The sequence below is a fragment of the Gossypium arboreum genome, chromosome 4 (genome assembly GCF_025698485.1).
Source record: "Gossypium arboreum isolate Shixiya-1 chromosome 4, ASM2569848v2, whole genome shotgun sequence".
In the NCBI taxonomy this organism is placed as follows: domain Eukaryota; kingdom Viridiplantae; phylum Streptophyta; class Magnoliopsida; order Malvales; family Malvaceae; genus Gossypium; species Gossypium arboreum.
This window is the reverse complement of record NC_069073.1, coordinates 10,509,535-10,528,724: the sequence shown is the minus strand read 5'-3', so window position 1 is coordinate 10,528,724 and position 19,190 is coordinate 10,509,535. Positions and strand designations below refer to the sequence as shown.

The 19,190-nt window shown below is 29.5% G+C and overlaps 1 protein-coding gene and 3 non-coding genes across 4 annotated transcripts; all 4 read left to right on the top strand.

Moving 5' to 3' along the window:
- Positions 1 to 5,756: 5,756 nt before the first annotated feature.
- On the top strand, positions 5,757 to 5,838 carry LOC128292078 (small nucleolar RNA Z199). The gene has a single exon (XR_008282063.1). It is a non-coding gene; the product is annotated as a small nucleolar RNA Z199 (small nucleolar RNA).
- A 65-nt stretch (positions 5,839 to 5,903) lies between these two features.
- On the top strand, positions 5,904 to 5,982 carry LOC128292098 (small nucleolar RNA SNORD18). Its single transcript, XR_008282083.1, has one exon. It is a non-coding gene; the product is annotated as a small nucleolar RNA SNORD18 (small nucleolar RNA).
- Positions 5,983 to 6,099: 117 nt separating this feature from the next.
- On the top strand, positions 6,100 to 6,201 carry LOC128292082 (small nucleolar RNA R64/Z200 family). The gene has a single exon (XR_008282067.1). It is a non-coding gene; the product is annotated as a small nucleolar RNA R64/Z200 family (small nucleolar RNA).
- Positions 6,202 to 14,226: 8,025 nt separating this feature from the next.
- Positions 14,227 to 17,702, top strand: LOC108488799 (uncharacterized). Its single transcript, XM_017793086.2, has 4 exons — positions 14,227 to 14,482; positions 14,656 to 15,143; positions 16,441 to 17,041; positions 17,112 to 17,702. The coding sequence occupies exons 1-4, from the start codon at positions 14,396 to 14,398 to the stop codon at positions 17,568 to 17,570; spliced, it is 1,635 nt and encodes a 544-aa protein (XP_017648575.1). The 5' UTR covers positions 14,227 to 14,395; the 3' UTR covers positions 17,571 to 17,702.
- The last annotated feature ends 1,488 nt before the right edge of the window (positions 17,703 to 19,190 follow it).

Sequence of the window (19,190 nt, the reverse complement as noted above, 5' to 3'; positions counted from 1 at the left end):
AATTGTTTTTATTGTTGGTTTAAGGCTAAAAAAGTCACTAGTAAAACGATGAAAGTGAACCATCATTTTGGAGACCACTGGATGAAATTGTATATGATTTATTTAGGTATAACATGGTACTACACGATCCCACTGCTGTATTATGCCAGATTTCGTGTGGTAATGCTGAAATATTAATAATAGCATTGACCTTAGTTGTTGGGAGAAAATAGTTGTCAATTTATATACATACGATCATTTATGTTTTTGTTTTGTTTCTTTCTACAAATATATATAATTTTTCATAAAAATTAAAAATATATATAATTTGAATTTTTTTATAATTTTAAATAATTTTTAATATTTTTATAATTTCTAAACTTTTTATAGTTTTAGATTTAAATAAACATAAACAATCATTGTTTAAGTTCATCTTAAATTTAAATTAAAAAAATCATTTTTATTGATGTGACTTGTTGAGTTAGCATCCTGCCATTTGGCATGCCATGTATTATCTTTTGGTAGCTGTCGTCAACCACGTGAGTATCTTTAATGGTCAAGCTGGTCAACTAATGGTTTCCGTTAATGAAATGACTTAGTTGATTTTTATTTTATTTTTATTTTGTCATTAAGGACTTAATAGGTGCAACTTTTTCTTTAAAAGGCTCAATTGATTTTTTTTCATTTTTTACTAAGGGCTTTTTGGACCTTAAGCATATATTATATTGACAATTGTATACTTTTTATCTTATTAATTTTATAAACTTAATATTCATATTCTAAAATATTTATTCAAAACCCAAATATATTATACTAAGTCCAAGCTCAAATAATATACTCATTATTATCCAAACTCAAAATAAACTAATTATGGTCCAAATATTAAGTCCAAAATAAAAAGAAATTATTCATAATACCCAAATACAATTTACAAAAGTTAAAGCACATTTCAAAATCTAATTTAATAGAAATACTGAATTTTTAATAACATTCTATATATTGCTAGTTATAATTATAAATATTTATTTTAATATACTAAATTACAAGTAGCGATTGATGTTATATTTTTATTATAATCTATAATATAATAATTATTATATATATATTAATACTTATAAAATATATTATATTTTCAATTCAGTTGACATGTCAACAAATGCTTTCTACAAAATTCTTTTTCTTTTGATGTATTAGCTCATTTGGTTAGATAGTTAAATGTTAATGGTTTTATCCTTAAGTCTTGGGTTTGATTTCTCTCCTTATCATATTTTTATTTTTTATCTCATGTTGTTTTAAACTTTTTTTAATTTTTAATTAACAACTCTTTTATTTATATAAATAAAATAATAAATATGTAATTATATAATAAAATATATAATTTATATATATCATTATGTAATTATACAAGGAAACATTTTCTATTTCTCTTTAAAATCGGTCTATTTCCTGAATATGAGAAAAAAGTCTACTTTGCAAATTTTTTGACCCTTTTTCCTAATTTTCCCATATATCACATACTATAATAGTAGAGTAGTACATAATATATTAATTATTATCATATATTAATTATTATTATACTAGTTGAAATATACTCTAAGTCCCTATATTTTTCGTACATTCATACTATATTATATAATGTTATATCATATCATATACTATATACTATATTAATAATTTATATATATGCATCAATGATTAAATATTATAATATCATGTAATATTATATTTTATATTATAATCTATAATATATTAATAATATATTACTATATATTTTATATGAAATCATTTGTAATAAGTATAACACAAATTGTTGTATTATTTAATTAATATATTGTGTGATTATATATTTTATACTATCATTAAAGTTTAGTTTATAGATTTTAATAATTATTAATTTTATATATTTATTATACATATATAAATATAGTATTAAAATATTTGCCATTAAATTAATAATTTTTAAAAAATCACTTTATAATTTAACATAAAATTATTAATTACTTTTTCTATTAATAAAATTTTAATATAAATATGCAATGCATATGAATACATTGAAAATAATAATAATTAATTTTTATATTTTTTATTTTAAGTAATATAATAAAATTATGTTAATTATTAATGTTTATTATGATTGTTTAGTTATAAATTCAGGCTTTAGATTAGACCAGTCTTGAGTTAAGGTTTTTATGGCTCGAATATTCTCAAACTCGAATCTATTAAGGGCTTGGGCTTTCTCATACTCAAATCGTTAGGGGCTCAGATCGGCATGAACAAACTTTTGAGCTTAGAGTTGTTTAGTCAATTATATGCATTAACAATTACTAAATAATTACAAATATTTTTATTTAAATTAATTATAAAATATAAAATGTAAACTATACAATTAGTCATCCAACTTTCATAAGTCTTCATTTTAGGCATTAAAAAAGTCATTTAAGGCATTGATATTAAAAATCATTTTCATTTTAGGTACTGTCATTTAAAACCAATTTCATTTTAATCACCTACGGTTAATTCATTATCATAGTAGACTTATTTTAGTCACTCAATTTTTGTAAACTTTCATTTCCGTCACTTATTTTTCCTTTTAATCTCTTTTATTTATTTTTAGAATTAATTTTAGATTTCCGTTAAAAAAACCTAAGTTTATAAAGAAAAACTTACGTCTTTACATAAACTTGTGTTTTTACATAAAAATTAATTTTTTTTCAATTTTTTTAGAATTAGTTTTAGATTTTTTCCAATAAAAGGAAAACCTTGAGTTTTACAAAGAATTAATTGAGTTCTTATAGGAAAAACTTAGGTATTTATAAGGAAAATTATTTCATCTTTTAATTTTCTTTAATTATTTTTTCGATTCTTTTCTCTAGAAAAAACTTGGATTTTTATAGGAAAAACTGTTTTATCTACTTGATTTCCTTTTTCCCTCTCTTTTTATGATTAAAATTTTAGTTTTTTTCAATAATAAGGGAAAAACCTGAGTTTTTCCCCTGAATTTTCTAGGTTTCTACATGATTTTTTTTTTTTTTTTACAATGAATTGAGTTACAGAAGAAAACTTGAGTTTCATCTAGGGGTGTGTAAAATTCGGGTAAAACCAAAAAAATTCGGTTAACCGACCGAATTTGGTTAATCCGTCGGTTAATCGAATTAATTCGGGGGGTTGGTTAATAATTTTTTGAGTTTTTTGTTAATGGTTAATTCGGTTCGAAACCGGTCGGTTAACCGAAAAATTTGGTTAACCGACAAAAATTAATAAATAAAATTATAATATATAAATATCTCATTATTCACTCAAATCCAATCCAACATAAACTCAAATACCGGATCTAATATATATTAACCCAAGTACCCAACCCAACCCAATCATAAAATTACAAATAATTTAATAAATAAAAATAAAATCTAAAACTAAAAATAAAAATAAAAACATATACTTTTTACAAATAATTCCGTTAATTTGGTTAATTCGGTTAATTTGGATAATTTAGGTAATTCGGTTAATTCGATTAATTCGGTTAATTCGGTTAATTTTATACTTATTTTAACAAAAAATTAAAAAACATATAATTTTCGGTTAATTCGGTTAACCGAACGAATTAACCGAAAAAATTTCGGTTCGGTTAATTTTTTTGAAAAAATTTCGGTTCGATTAATGGTTAAAATTTTTGAAAGGTCGGTTAACCAATTGAACACCCCTAGTTTCATCTCTACAACTAAATAGCTCAATTCCTTGTAAAAATCCATATTTTTGTTTGGAAAAATAAAATTAATTTTAAAAAAATGAAATAAGTGACCAAAATGAAACATTTTTAAAGTTGTGTGACTAAAATAAGTATAAAATAATAATGAATAAAAGATGGGGATCAAAATGAAAATGATTTTTAACAGTAGTACTTAAAATAAATAAATTTTTTAAACAAAAGTGCCTAAAATAAAAACTTTTATTTTTGGTGTTCAAAATAAAACTTATAAAAGTTTGGTTATTAATTGCGTAATTTACCCTACAATATATTTTTTAAATATTATATACATTTGCTATTCGGAAAAAAAAGTATGAGCATAAAGAAAAAAAATTATTTATAAAGGTTTTTTTTTTGAAAAATTTCATTATAGGTTCTTATCATATCAGCTTTTTTTGAGACAATAACTAGAATTATCCATTGCCCATCCTCAACCCATAAATAAGAAGATAATGTATTTCAGCACTTTCGAATACATGTGCTCCCCGTATTAGTAATAATGTTCATGCCAATTGAACTAAAATTTAATTGGCTTCCCTAATAAAATTTTTTAATATATATTATTGGGGAAAAATCTATAAATTAAAGTATATAAATAAAAAATTATTAATTATATTTCATTTAAATAAAAATATGGCATTTCATTTCAACACCTCAAATTCATGTAGCAAGACTAGAGGTGATCATGGGCCGGACGGGGCAGGGTTCGGGCTGGGCCCAAACAAAATTTTAAGCCCGTCTACTAGGCCCAGGTCCGGCCCAAAATATGAGCCTAAAAATTTGTCCAAGCCCGGCCCAAAATAAAATTGCTAAGCCCTAGCCCGGCTCGGCCCAACCCATATTAATTTTTTTTGCTTATTTCATTAAATAAAAAATTAAAAACATAAAAACAAATATTAAAACAAATAAAAATGATACTAAAACAATTTTTAAAACAATACACAAATTGACAATATAATAAAAATAGTTAAAAATTTAAAATGATTAAAAATAAAATAAAAAATATATTAATATATAATTCGGGCCGGGCCGGGTCGGGCCCGGGCCAAAAAACTCTTACTCGAGGCCCGGCCCGTTTTCTAAATGGGCCTTGTTTTTTGCCCAAGCCCATTTTTCGGACCTATATTTTTACCCAAACCCTCCCATTTTTCGGGCGGACCTTTGGGCCGGGCCAGGCCGCCCGACCCATGATCAGCTCTAAGCAAGACTATGCTCGTATCATTTCAAAAAGAAAGTTGTAAATAAATTATAGCTTCATATTTTGCTTTTAAGTCATATTAGTTTGATGTATTTCGATTTTGTTTTAACTAAAAAATATATTTCAAAAATATATATGAACTTTGATTTGACGTGTAATTTGATATAATAATTTTAATTCAAGATAGTTATATACATGAAACTTTGAGTAAAACGTATACATGAAATTTTAATTTTATTTAAATGTACACATTTAAAGAAATAAATACTTCAATTTACTTTTATATTATTGTATTGCATTATTTGTTTTACATTTATATTAAATATATAATTAACATTTCATTTATAAAATTATTCGAATCAAAATTCATTTATAATATTGCATTGAACTAAATTTGACGTGTAATCTTAAAATTTATCTCAAATAGTATACATATATAAAAGGAAATATAAAATGACTAAAATGCATTATTTTGATATAATATGGAATTTCTTAAAATTTTAAATTTTTAATAAGATAAAAATATTAAAGAAAAAAAGAAAAAATAAAGAAAAGGAAAAATGAAAGATAAAACCAAGCCTTAAAAGAAGGCGTGCCAAAATTTGGAATCCCAATTAAGCCGACGACTATCCGGAAGGCCCAAAGAGAAACGGCACCGTTTAAATTTAGGGTTTATCAAAATCCCTCAACCAGATCTATAAATAATTGCCAAAACCTAAAACCCTTTACCAGCCTTATATATATATATTTATCTATTCTCCTCATTAAGGGTTTATGGCGTTCACAGTTTCTTTTGAAATGTAATGTAATTTTTTTTAAATTTCTGGTTTTTTCGATCAATTGATGAGAAAAATAAAACTGCAACAATATGATTGGATTTATTCCATGATTACTTGTATTTAAGTCTCTGATGATCTTTCTTATTTATATCTCTTGAAATTTCTTCGAAGAGAATATATATGATTTCTCTTCAAATATTTTGAGATATGATGAGGTTTAATTTGGTCCGTGTTTCTGATTAAACCGTGACCGACAATATTTTTAACCAAACTCTGATCTCAATAATGCATTAAATTTTTTGGCTATTTTGTGTTTAATCTTTGAGAAATAATTAGAGTTAATTTATTATATTTTTTTCGTTTTTTTTTGGATTAATTTCTTTTCTGAAAAAAAAAAGATTCTGCAATGATGAATTATGAAAAAAAATTCACATGTCAGACTTCAGAGATTTTTTAAAAGAAAATCTATGAGAAGAAAATTCATATTTTCTGAGCAGAAGTTTGATTTTATTTAAAAATTATAACCCTTCTGTCCCCGACCTTGAATTTTTAGTTATAATTTTTTTTATAGACTAATCATTATAACAGAGTAAAAAAAGGACAATGAGATTTGAATTTGAACCAAATCCTCATTGCCAGCCGGTATATATAAGAGTTGTCGTTCTCATTTGCTGCCCAAGTGTGTGGATTTAGATTATTTTGAGTTTGGTTCATTCAAAGTTTTTTGAATTGGCATTTTTAAACTCAAGGTGCTTTCGTATTTGGAATTTATAGGTTTGAAAATTCTCAGATTCAAATTGGTTTTGTTTTAGATTATCATAATTGTTTATCATATCCAGATTGATTCTGGTTTAGATTATCATATTTTTTATTTGGAGTATCTAGGATTTGGATTTGTTAAGCTTAGGCGCTTTCGTGTTTAGAATTTTTGGGATTTAATTTTTTCATATCCGGACTGGGTCTGGTTTAGATTATCAAATTTTTTATTTGAAGTATCTTGGATTTGGATTTGTTAAGCTTAGGCGCTTTCGTATTTAGAATTTTTGGGATTTAATTTTTCATATCCGGACTGGGTCTGGTTTAGATTATCATACTTCTTATTTGAAGTTTCTTGGATTTGGATTTGTTAAGCTTAGGCGCTTCCATGTTTAGAATTTTTGAGATTTAATTTTTTAATACCCAGACTGGTTCTGGTTTAGAATATCATATTTTTTTATTTGAAGTTTTCTGAATGTGGACTTTTTTAATCTCAGGTTCTTCATATTTAGATTTTTTAGTTTTGAATTTCTTGGGTCTGGTTTAGATAATCATTTTTTTTTGGTAAGTTTTTTGAATTTGGACTTTTTTTAACTTAAGTGCTTTCATGTTTAGAAATTTTATGATCGAAAATTATGCTCGTCTTTTCTTAATAAAAATTATTGATGGATTAATTTACAAATATAAATATTAATTAGTTTACCTGTGCGAGCTATTAAATGATTGCATTTATTAATAAAAATAAATATTAATATAGAATAATTTAAAATTTTGTATTTAAACATTATTAATAATATATGTATTATTTAATTGACCTATTTTTTCTTTTTAAATTTTAAAACATCATTACAGACAAACTTTAAGTTAATACCTAAAAATAAATTTTGATAAAGAAAAGCATTATTATTATTAACTTATAAGATACATGAATGGTAAAATTTTGGAGAAAATTTGAATTCAAAATAATTCAAATATCATTTAAGATTTTTTAAAAAATTAATTTTAAATAAAATAATCTTGTCTTTATTATCATGTAAGATATTTGTTGGAACTGGTAAAGGAAATTTTAATGAAATATTTAGCAAAAGTTTTTCTTAAACTCGTTTTGATTTATCAATATTTTTAATGACAAATTATAGATATTTTGATAAAAATATTCTAAACGTGAAATACCAAAAATGTTGATTTTTAAGAAAATTATTGAATTAAGTTTATTTTGGAGAAAGAAGGAAAAGAGTTTAGTGGGACATGTTTTCAGCGGATTTGGCAGAAAAATGTGTTAGTGTTAGGTTTTTCTTTTACACGGTTTAGGGTTTTTTAATGTTAGGTTTTAGTGTTTAGGTTCTCAAAAATATTTAGGAATTTTTTAATTTTTTAAGTTTTATATATTTAGATTTGGTGGAAACTATAAACTTTAGAATTGTTATAGATATTGAGTTTTAAAATTAATATTATTTTTAAATTTTAAAATTATTTTGAAATTTTTGTTATTATGTTGAGACTAATTTGGTAATTTTAAAATTGATAGATATCAAAAAGGTATTTATACCAAATTGCTTTTTAAATTATTCAAAATTGTAAAATTTAGCTTGATTTGAAATCAAAACTCGAATTACTTAATTCGATTAAGTCGAAGTTCGTATTTTTTATTTTTTTATTCAAATTGAGTTTTGGTCACTCGTAGTTTGTGGTAGGTGGAGGTCGACTCGAAATGTCCAGAAAATATTATTGCGTTGCAGGGGTTGAAATTGGGAGAGTGAAAACGAAACCAATAGGTGCTACCAAAAACAATATTTATTTAAAAATATTTCACATCCAATATCTGTATAGTTTTATTGACTAAAACTTAGCTAAACAATTAAGATTTACACGACAAGTACAAAAAAAAAAAATCTATGTCGTTGAGCAAAATGTGTGCCACAACGAGTGGTTGTTGATGGCAAGACAGATTTCTTCTTTGTTCAATTTATGGTTTCAACCCATCCTTTTCCTTGCCTTCATCCGTGGTTGATTGTAGTTTGCTTTTCAATTGTCATCGTGTCTCCTTCGTTCTTCGAACAGGTGATTGCGAAAATGGTTCCCCTTGGTAGACCAATGATTTTAAAGGTGTTTGCATCACTATTGACATATAAGTATATTGTCCCATACACTAATGACATAAAATATAGACTTCTTATCGATGTCGCAAACATAGTCAGCGTAGGAATTATTGTCGGAGTTGTTGTTGTCTGATATGTCGATAACATCGAAGGGTAAAATGATGGGGACAAAAGTGGTTGTGCAAAAAGAATAAATACCTGAAGGCAGTGTAAAAACAAAGAAATATGGTGTAAAATGCAATGCTTGTGAAAAAAAAAAAGGGTTAATGAAAGAACCAAAATAAGTCGAGCCATGCTGACCCGAGGGTGGTGTGACCGTCGATGCCTTTTCTTGCGTTGTTCTCGATGATAGACCCGCCTTGGTAGTTGCTCTAGACCTTAGACTCTTAGGCACTCGTCGTGGCCTTCTCGTATGATGTTGCCTACCTCTCACCACCTCTGATAGTATGGTGGTGTCGCATGTATTGTGGTTAGCCAAGATGGCCACACCCAATGGGGTGACCATGGAGGGGATGAGAGGGCCTAAGTTGGGAATGGCCAATGTGTCTGAATTTCTCATGTTGAGAACCTTAGTGTTGGTGCCGCAAAGGGTGGTTAGCATAAACAATGTTTAGAGGGACACATCCAGCTGGTTACCATAAGAGTATGGTTGGTGCCATATTGAAAAGGATGTAGTTTTGAGTATCAAAAACATGATAATATTCAGTCGAAAAAGGATCACCATCAAGGTTCCTCAATATTGTAATTTGATGATTATGTGTTGTGGCGTTGAGTTTGAGTGTTCGGTAGAAGAATGAACATAGACGAGACTATATCAGTGATTGAGATGAGACAAAGTTCGAGTTTATGTTCAACGTGCTTTGAATGGATCATAACCTTAGGCCTTAAAAGGCCCAAAATGGACTGGAGACTAAAATGTCAACTCAATGTAACAAGGTTACTAAAGGTGTGACCCTCATTGACATAGTAAGTAAAAGAGAGTGTCACAGTCCGGAAGTTACTATGCTAGTTATCAAGGTTGAGCTTTCTCCAAATGGTCTTCAGTGAAGTTAAAGTAAGTGATTATTTACCTTAGTCCTTTTAGTGATTGAGAAATATAACTCTTGACTAGGTCGGGCTACAGGTCGAGTGGTTTAGGAATCTACTTATGAAGATTCCTTTATGAGAGAATTGAGAAATATAAAATATGTGAGGTCTGAACGAAACCTAGCTGATCCACTAACCAAACGGTTAAATAGGAAAAAAGGTCTTTGATTCGTCGAGGGGGATGGGTCGTAAGCCTAATGGTTAAGGAATTCATGGTGGATCCCAACTCAGTTTTCTAGTCAAATGAAACCATGTAAAAACTCATAGTGTACATTTTATTTATCCCTATGGTGAATAATGTACATGCATAAGGTTGAACTCTTACTCTTAATGAATTCATATCCCAGAGTTTGGGTGGTTTTAATGAGACGGGATTGATGAATTCACAGATATGAGAGGTTAATTTTCTTACTCTTAATGTGTCACACCCGAAAAAATTAAGCCTAAGTTGTGGCAGTGACTTTGGGTATTAAATTGAAAAGCTTTTTATTTGGGAGGACTAGTTGATAAAAGATTGGATTTCAACCTTTAGTTTAGTTACTTTTGAACTAGAAACTTCTTAGAAGGAGACATGATGATTTTAGATATCTACAATTTTTTTTTTGTTCTTTCTTCATCTTTTTCTCTGTTCTGTTCTAGAAGAGAGAAGGATTAAGGAGCATTACGCATGAAGTAAAGAGCTTGATGTTTGAGCTGAAGAAATTGAAAAATTTCATAACTGGTAAGCATTCTAACCTATCTATATTAATAGATTTAAGAAAATGGAAGAAAGTTAATGATTTTAGTTAATCCATTGATTCTATTCTGTAATGGGTAAAGTTGCAAATAATCATTAAATTGTCTCTGCATACAAATATATTATGGTTCTTATGATGGTGAATTGTCTTTGTTGGATTTCTGAAATGTTTGTTGTGTTTAGTTGGCTAAAGAGGCTCAAGAAACAAGGGAAAATTAAGTAAATGGATTCAGTGTCAACTTCCAGGTGGGTTTCAGAACTCAGGTCTTAAATGGGTGCTCACTTATTTTCAGTATTGTGTGTTAAGTATGTTAACTTAGTGTTTTGCAAATGATGAAATATTCTATGGTTGAATGTTGTGCAAATGATGAATTATTCTATGACTGAGTTATTCTATGGCTGAATGTAGATGTATCGTGATATATGATGTGTGTTGATTTGTATAAGTATGACCAATTGTAAGTTTAACCATATGCAGATGAAATGTTTGGCATACTATGTGTCGTGTATTAACAGTAGTATTGGTTGAGTGTTTGTGTATGAATGCATGTATATGAATAGTATGTAGAGTGTGAAGGGATGTATTGGTAGATGATAGAGGGTGATATGTCACGTTGTGCATTCTGTACCACGTATTATTTAGCTTTGTAGAGGTTCGAGCGGATTGAATGAGAATGAGTATTAATGGCATTCGATTTTGCAAAGGTTTGGTTGGTTTGTATGTAAAATATGTGCTTATGGATATGAAAGCCCTTTATAGGTAGTATGAAAGCCCTTGAAGGGTAATATGAGATTTTGCAGAGTTTAAGGCTTTAAGCCGTATGAATGAAAGTAAGTCCATGGCCATGGCATAATCTAGGTAGGTCTGCCAGATTGCCTACATGGCACAATCTAGGGAGGTCTGCCATATTTGCTTGCATGACATAATCCAGTGGAGGCCAGAGAGGTATTTCGCATATGTGAATCTATTTCTATATGATGATTTCTTTTAGGGATTTGCACTTTATGAGTTCGCATATGTAAGTTATGAAAGTCTGCCATATTCGTGAATCTGTATACATGAAAATCTGCTAGACTTATTCTCTGGGTTTTATGACAAATTTATACGTAAAATTTTTTAATGCGAACATCCGCAAAATAGCTTACATATAGGGATCTGTTTCGACATGTTAATGTTTGTTTATGAACTCGTATGTATGAATCTGCTATGATTATGAAATTCCTTCAATGAATTTGCATGATAGTATTCATATAGGGATCCGTAAGCATAAGTCCTCCATATATGAATATACATCAATGAATCTTCTATAAGAATTTATATGTATAACAGTTCACCAGATTCGCTAACATGATAGCTATACGTGGATTCCACCTTGTGGAAATTTGCAAAATAGTTCGCGTATATGAACCCCTTTTTATATAAGAAATTATTTTCTTACTAATCCGTAATGAATGAGTTGCCTATTCAAGCATGTATCTATCTAAGTCTCTGCGCGAAATGTATATGTATTCGTAAGTATGGATCCACATACTTGTGTCTGTTAGGGCAAATTATTAATAGAAGTCCACAACAGAAACCATTCACCAATATCCACCTCACTTGGCTATCTTTATCCGTTGATGCAAGTCACGTGCCATTGGGAATTATCTATAGGTCTTCTTCCATAAGTCTGCAAGTAAGAGTTTACAATGACTATCTCTTAGGGATGTAATTGCACAAAAGTCCACAAAAATAATTATTGAAGAAAGAATCCATGGGTATAATATGGCAAAACGTCAAATGTCTATAAATTTGTATTTATGATTATACATCTTTGAAATCTCATAAGTGGGAGCTTTATATGTGCAAGATTGCGTATAGTCCAAATGTGAAATCTCCTGATTCCAAATCGTCCATAATAGATCCAATGCAATTGAGCGAGCTGAATTACTTTCCAAGATGTACAAGCTTTCTAGCGTTGTGCTAGTACAAGGTATTAGACAACTCACTAAGTTCATTTGTACTTACTTGTATGTTATTATGTATTGCAGGTAAAAAAGGGAAATTCAAGGATTCAAAGAGGGAACAGGCCAAAATTTACCGTGCTCAGGCAAAATTACTTTTCAGTTGTAATATACATACAACGGGGTGACCTAGAGGCGGGGCCTCAGGGTCATAGTCAAAATTGTAATTAAATATGGTTAGAATATTAATTTCAAGACGAAGTAAATATTTTAATATGGTAATGTTACCCTTGTAAAAAAATTGTATTATAAATTAAAGTTATATAATTGTAATAAGTTCTTGTAATTGGTGAAGTCAATTAGCTACCCGTGTTAGGTAATATTTGTATTACATGAACATGAATTGTGGAATATACTAATGGATGTGTTAGTTAAGATTTGGACGTGGAATGTAGCACCCTGTAGTCCGGATCCGACGGTCGGGTCAAATATGGGGTGTTACATAAATGAGTTTATAACCTAGAGTTTGGGTGGTTCTATTGAGATGGACTTGATGAATTCATCGAACTTAAATTTAAGAAGATGAGCTTAACAAATGCTCTTAATGATTTCATAGTTATGATTCAGGTGGTTTATATTGAGATAGACTTGATGAGATCACCTATGTAAGTGTGAAGAACTAGCCACCTTCTATGAAATACATTGGACAGTCTTTCTAGAGCACTTACCAGCAACCCAAGGTATATTGGCTAAAACGTGTTGATCTATCACGAAACATCAATTGTATTTTAGATTAGTCATGAATTAACCCCTATCTTAACAAGTTCAAGATTCATTCACTTGTTAAAGAGAAAAATCACTCATTTCATTACGTATTAGGTCAATCAACAAGATACTAGTGCTCGAGTGACTAATTTTGCTATTGCTTTTATCATGTTTTACCTTTTCTCATGTTTAGAAAAGTTTTCAATTCCTTTGCATTAGTGGGGGAAAGTTGGTAAGGCAAAGAAATATTTTAATTGTTTTTCAGAATGTTTTCGGTTGAGGAAAATCCTCTGACTGTTGCAGAATATTTTTGGTTGAGGAAAATCCTGACTGTTGCAGAATATTAATCCTCTGCTATTTGTGGAAAGTGACACTACTATTTTACTATTTTTCCCCTTTAGAAAACAATATAATAGCAGGCCATTCTTCTCATTTTTAACAACAACAAGCAATCTTTTCTCCAACAGCTTGTCTGTTTCTTTCAAAACTTTTGTTTTCCGGTTCCAATTCCTTTTTAAGAAAAGCAATACCAAAAAAGAGAATGATGAAATTACCTATTTAGTTTGATAAATTATATCTATTTCTATTCTAGGTAAACTACAAAAATAGTCACTTTTGTTTACCTCAAATTACATTTTAATCACTTATGTTTCAAATGTTATGTTTTAGTCACTTACATTATCATTTTGTTACGAAGTGGTCACTCTATCGTTAAACTCCGTTACCTCCTTAGCGTCAGTCCTATATGGCAGTCCAAATGGGTTTTAAATGTCAAATTGGATGTCCTACGTGGCAGTCCAAATTAAATTTATTTAATTAAAACTTATTTTCATCCTAGCAACTGAACATCCAAGGTGACATTTAAAACCCATTTGAACTGTCACGTAGGACTGTTGTTAGGAAGGTAACAGTGTTTATCGGTAGAGTGACCACTTTGTAACAAAATGATAACGTGAATGACTAAAAAGTAACATTTCAAATATAAATGACTAAAACATAATGTGAGTAAAATAAAATGACTATTTTTATAGTTTACCCTATTTTTTTAAGCTTGTTTTGCGGATTTAGATAGAGTATAAATTCAAACCACATACATAGTCAAACCAATTAGAATGAAGACCGTCTTCCTCAAGTATTAATTAGCCGACTCTAGATACATATCCTTACGCAAAACAAAACGACTTGCAAACCACAAATTCAAACAAGTAAAATGAGTTATTACAATTTTGGCTGCCAAATTGGTATTGATTATGTTCTTCTATATAAATTCATGCAGTGATATATCATACATACCAACATTCAAGTTCAATGGCGGCTTCTATATTCTACAACAATGTTATTCTCACATTCCTATTTATTTTCCCATTTTTCAACCCAACCTTTGCAGGATTTGCTGTAAGTTCTTTTCCTAAAAACCCTAAAGCTTTATGTTGCATAATGTGGGAATCCATTCTAAGGACGATTTCTTTTGTTAGAACTCAGAAGACAAAACTGTTAAAATGGTTTTCACTTTCAAAATGGACAATATCTCCTAATACTAACATTTATAAGATGTTTGTCGTTTGCAGTGGAACTCAGTTGCCAAAGGGCCCAAGTCTTCACAAAACTGGTTGAACCATGGTGGGGACTTATATAACCGAAGATATGCGGAGAAGGAGACCATGATCAGCCCTGAAACAGTCTCCAATTTGCGTTTGAAATGGGAATTCATTGCAGGCAAAGACATAACCGCGACGCCAGCGATTTTCGATGGAACCCTTTATTTTCCGAGCTGGAACGGGAACATATATGCTATTAAAGCCTGTGATGGGTCCCTTGTTTGGGAGAAAAACTTGGATGAGTTAACTGGGCTTAATGCCACTGGTTTTATCGTGAATGTTAACTGGACAGTTGCAAGAGCAACGCCAACAATTGCAGATGATTTGCTCATCATTGGAATCTCTGGCCCTGCCATTGTTATTGCTGTCGAAAGATTAACTGGCGAGCTTGTTTGGTCAACCCAGCTTGATAACCATCCCGCTGGTATCATCACTATGTCTGGAACTTACTATAAAGGGTTAGTTTGTTTTGTTCCCATTTTCATTTATCTTTCAAATATTCATATTCAATATTTATGTTTCATGCATGTCTTGATATAAGTTTAAAGATATTATTTTCCAAAAACCTCTAAATGCAAAGACAAAAAAAAAATCCTAAAAACTATCCAATGGGGATCGTGGAACAAAGTTGGGGGCTTAGTAAAAATTGTAAAAAAAATTAGGAATTAAATGAGAATTTTTTGAAAAAGAAATTAGGGATCTAACTAAAATTTTGTAAAGTTAATAAAAATTTTCAAAAATTTAAGAAATGTATTTAAAATTTCTAAAATTTTAAAAAAATCTCAAAATTTTGAGTACAATCCACATCTAAAAATATCCCATATATATATATTGAACAGAACATATTCTTATTAAACATTTATATATTCAACAGTTATATTCGAAGTTTGAACAAGATTAATTCTGAAAGATGATGATCTAATCAAAGACTATGAATTTGATTACAATATTTAAGTGCTAGAGCTAAATGGAATTAAAACACTGCTTATATATTTATATATGTATGTATGTATCAGTCATAGCTAACGTTTTTTTTGAGCAAAACAGTCATAGCCAACTTATTTGACATTTTAGGGTTGATTAATCCATCAATTGGATGAGGCTATCATGCTGGAGAGATGATTTATATCAAGACTATAACTAGAGAGGAGGAGGAATACAACTGTCATCATAAATTAATTATTATTCATTTTTTAATTTCAAAAAGAGTAAAATCATATTTTAAATTGACATACAAATTAAAACACTAATTTTTAACAAAACAAACTAACCTATAAAAATAAGATTCGCACACCAATTCATGTACATATCATGTTAAAATAATATTTTTATCTTATATATAACGTCAATAAATAAATCAAAATTAAAAAATATGAAAAGTTCATAAAAATTTTAAAAATTAGCATGAAGTACACGTGGGTTGTCATGCAAGTTATCGTATTTAAAAATTTAAACTTTTAGTTAGTATTCTTGTTAAAAAAATATCATTTTGTCTCTTTTCAAAAGATTGATGCTAAAAAAGAACTCTTTTAAAAATGTTGAAGTCAAAATTAGCTCAAAAAATTATTAAATTGATAAAAAATTGTAAACATTAAGAGTTAAATTTAATATTATGTCTTCTTCCTTTTTTTTCCTAGTTCATTTTTTCAACTTATTATTTATATTCAAACCTTCCTAATGCCAGAAGAGCCTTTTAGAAGAGATAGTGAATAGAATAAAAATGCATAGGCAATTTACATCTAAGAACTCTTGCAGACATTTTTACGTAGGCACATCTTCAGCAGAAAGCGGCGTAAGCATAGAGCAGTGTTGCACATTCCGCGGTAGCTTTGCCAAATTAGATGTCCGGTCCGGAAAAGTCCTATGGCAAACCTTTACGCTACCTGATAATTTTGGTCAAACGGGGGGATATGCAGGAGCAGCTGTTTGGGGAAGTAGTCCATCCATTGATGCAACTCGTAACCATGTTTATGTTGGAACTGGGAACCTGTATTCAGCCCCTCTTCGAGTACGCCAATGTCAAGAAGCTGAGAATAATCAAACAGTGCCAACTACTCCAGGCAAGTGTGTTGAGCCCGAGAACCACTCAGATTCAATCCTTGCTTTTGATTTGGAAACTGGTGCTATCAAATGGTATCGTCAGTTAGGAGGATATGATGTTTGGTTCTTAGCCTGCAATAATCTTTCCACCCCAAATTGTCCTCCTGGTCCAAACCCTGATGCTGATTTTGGAGAGGCCCCGATGATGCTAAGTATCGATGTCAACGGAACTAAGCGAGATATTGCTGTTGCTGTTCAAAAAAGTGGATTTGCTTGGGCTCTAAATCGAGATAATGGTGACCTTATTTGGTCTACTGTAAGTCTGTCTTCATTGTGTTCTTTTCTATCCATTATTTTCTTTTAAAACCTTCACTCTGGATGTATAGGAGGTTGGACCTGGTGGTCCAGGAGGAGGAGGCACTTGGGGCGCGGCTACAGATAAGAAGAGGGTCTACACCAACTCAGCCAACTCACTATTCATGAATTTTACTTTGATACCATCCCAAACAAATACGAATGCTAGTGGATGGGTGGCAATGGATGCTAAAAGCGGTGAAATCCTATGGTCGATAGCGGATCCGAGTAATTCCAGAGTTAGTGGTCCTGTCACCATAGCAAATGGTGTACTTTTTGCTAGTTCAACAGATAAACAAGGACCTATATATGCTATTGATGCTAAAAATGGGAGAATTTTATGGTCATATGAGACTGGTGCAACTGTTTATGGTGGAATGTCGGTGAGCAATGGATGCATTTATGTTGGTAATGGATATAAGGTCAATATAGGAGCTTTTATTTCAACTTATACTGCCGGAACCTCACTTTTTGCCTTTTGTTTGACCTAAAAGCTTTATTGGTGTGTAAAAGGTCCTATTTTAGCCATAATTAGTTTGTTTCTCTTTTTAATTATATGAAGATAGTGATGTTTATTCATGTAAACTTGGCTTAACTAATAAATTACAATTTAAATTGTACCATTTTCTCATCTTAGTATTTAAATTTTTTTAGATCATAAGTGGTACCTAATTTTTTTCTAAGTTAGTATCTCCATTAATCCAATTGTTAGTCAAATCGTTAAGTATATTTAAAAAAAAACTTAACCCATAAATTATTATCTAAATTATACTCTTTTTTCAAGTTGAACTTTTTTTAACACAAGTAGAGGTGTTGATGGGCGGAGCCAGGCTAGATTTTGGTCGGGCTTAAGTATGATATTAACACACTTTATATTAGGCCAAACTTTGTTCGACTCGAAATATGAGCTTAAAATTTTGCCCAAGTCCACCCATATTTGTGAATGGTTACTCCAAGCTCAGTTTAAGCCTACCCATATTAATTTTTAATTTAAAATATATATTTATATTCTTTTTAATTTAATATTTAATAAATTTATATATTTTTATTTATTAAAATTTTATATATAGTCATATTGACATTTTTTTATGCTTAAATCACAAATTGGTACCTAAATTACACTCTTTTTTCCCATCTCGGTACCTAAACTATTTTTTGTCATAAGTGGTACCTAAATTACTTTTTTTTTTATCTGAATTTGGTACCTCAATTAAACCATTAAGCCCATTTTTTTTTTAAATGCTTAACATAAAATGCTATCTAAAGCATGCATTTTTCCTATTTTGGTAACATTTTTTTGGTTACAAGTAGCCTAAACTACTTTTTCCCCTAAGTTGGTACTTTTGTTTGTTCAATGGTTGGTTAAATTATTAAGTCTATTTTTGTATAAAAAAGATAAACTATTAAAAATAGACATGGGGTAAAAAAGACAAAGTATTATTTTCTCTTATATATATATTCTTTCTTTAGAACAGGACCAATGATAGAATCGTTCAAGTCATTAGTTCTTAGTTTGATCAGTTCTTCTAGTTCGATCGTATAAATTATTAAAATTTACAAAAATAAAAAGTTAAAAATAAAAAAAAATAAAGAAATATGATTCAATTATTTTTAGCTTGGTTCAACCAACCTGTATTGGCTTGCAAGTCTATCATGTAGCGACGTAAAAAATTTTAGCTTGGTAGCTAATTGTGGCGATCTAGTGAAAAAGTTTGAAAACTGAGGTTCGATTTTGAGATAAAAAAGAGTCGCCACCAATCCCTTTTTTATAGGTGTGATCGGACACCTATTAGATCTATATTATTTTTTTTAAAAATAAAAGAAGGCTAAGTTTGGGTCTACGTCGAAATCCAGAGAAAAAGTAGGGCTCGGGAGTCGGTTACGCATGAGGAAGGTATTAGCACCCTCACGACGCCCAAAAATTGGTATCCCATAAACATGTATTGTCTAGATTTTCAAAAATACGAGTTCAATGTAATGTTTAGTCGTGATCTGATTGAAAAGACGAGAAATTTTAGTTTTTTCGGGTTTTCAGAAGGACATACCGTTTTAACACGAGTCAATGGAGTTTCACCCAACATAGCGATGAAATTCGATGACTTAATGTCAAA

Bases quoted from the DNA above. Each gene is read 5' to 3' on its own strand.
- LOC108488799 (XM_017793086.2), top strand. From the start codon at position 14,396: ATGGCGGCTTCTATATTCTACAACAATGTTATTCTCACATTCCTATTT. The intron at 15,144-16,440 runs GTTAGTTTGTTT...GAACTCTTGCAG, and splicing joins TCTGGAACTTACTATAAAGG to ACATTTTTACGTAGGCACAT. The intron at 17,042-17,111 runs GTAAGTCTGTCT...CTGGATGTATAG, and splicing joins GTGACCTTATTTGGTCTACT to GAGGTTGGACCTGGTGGTCC.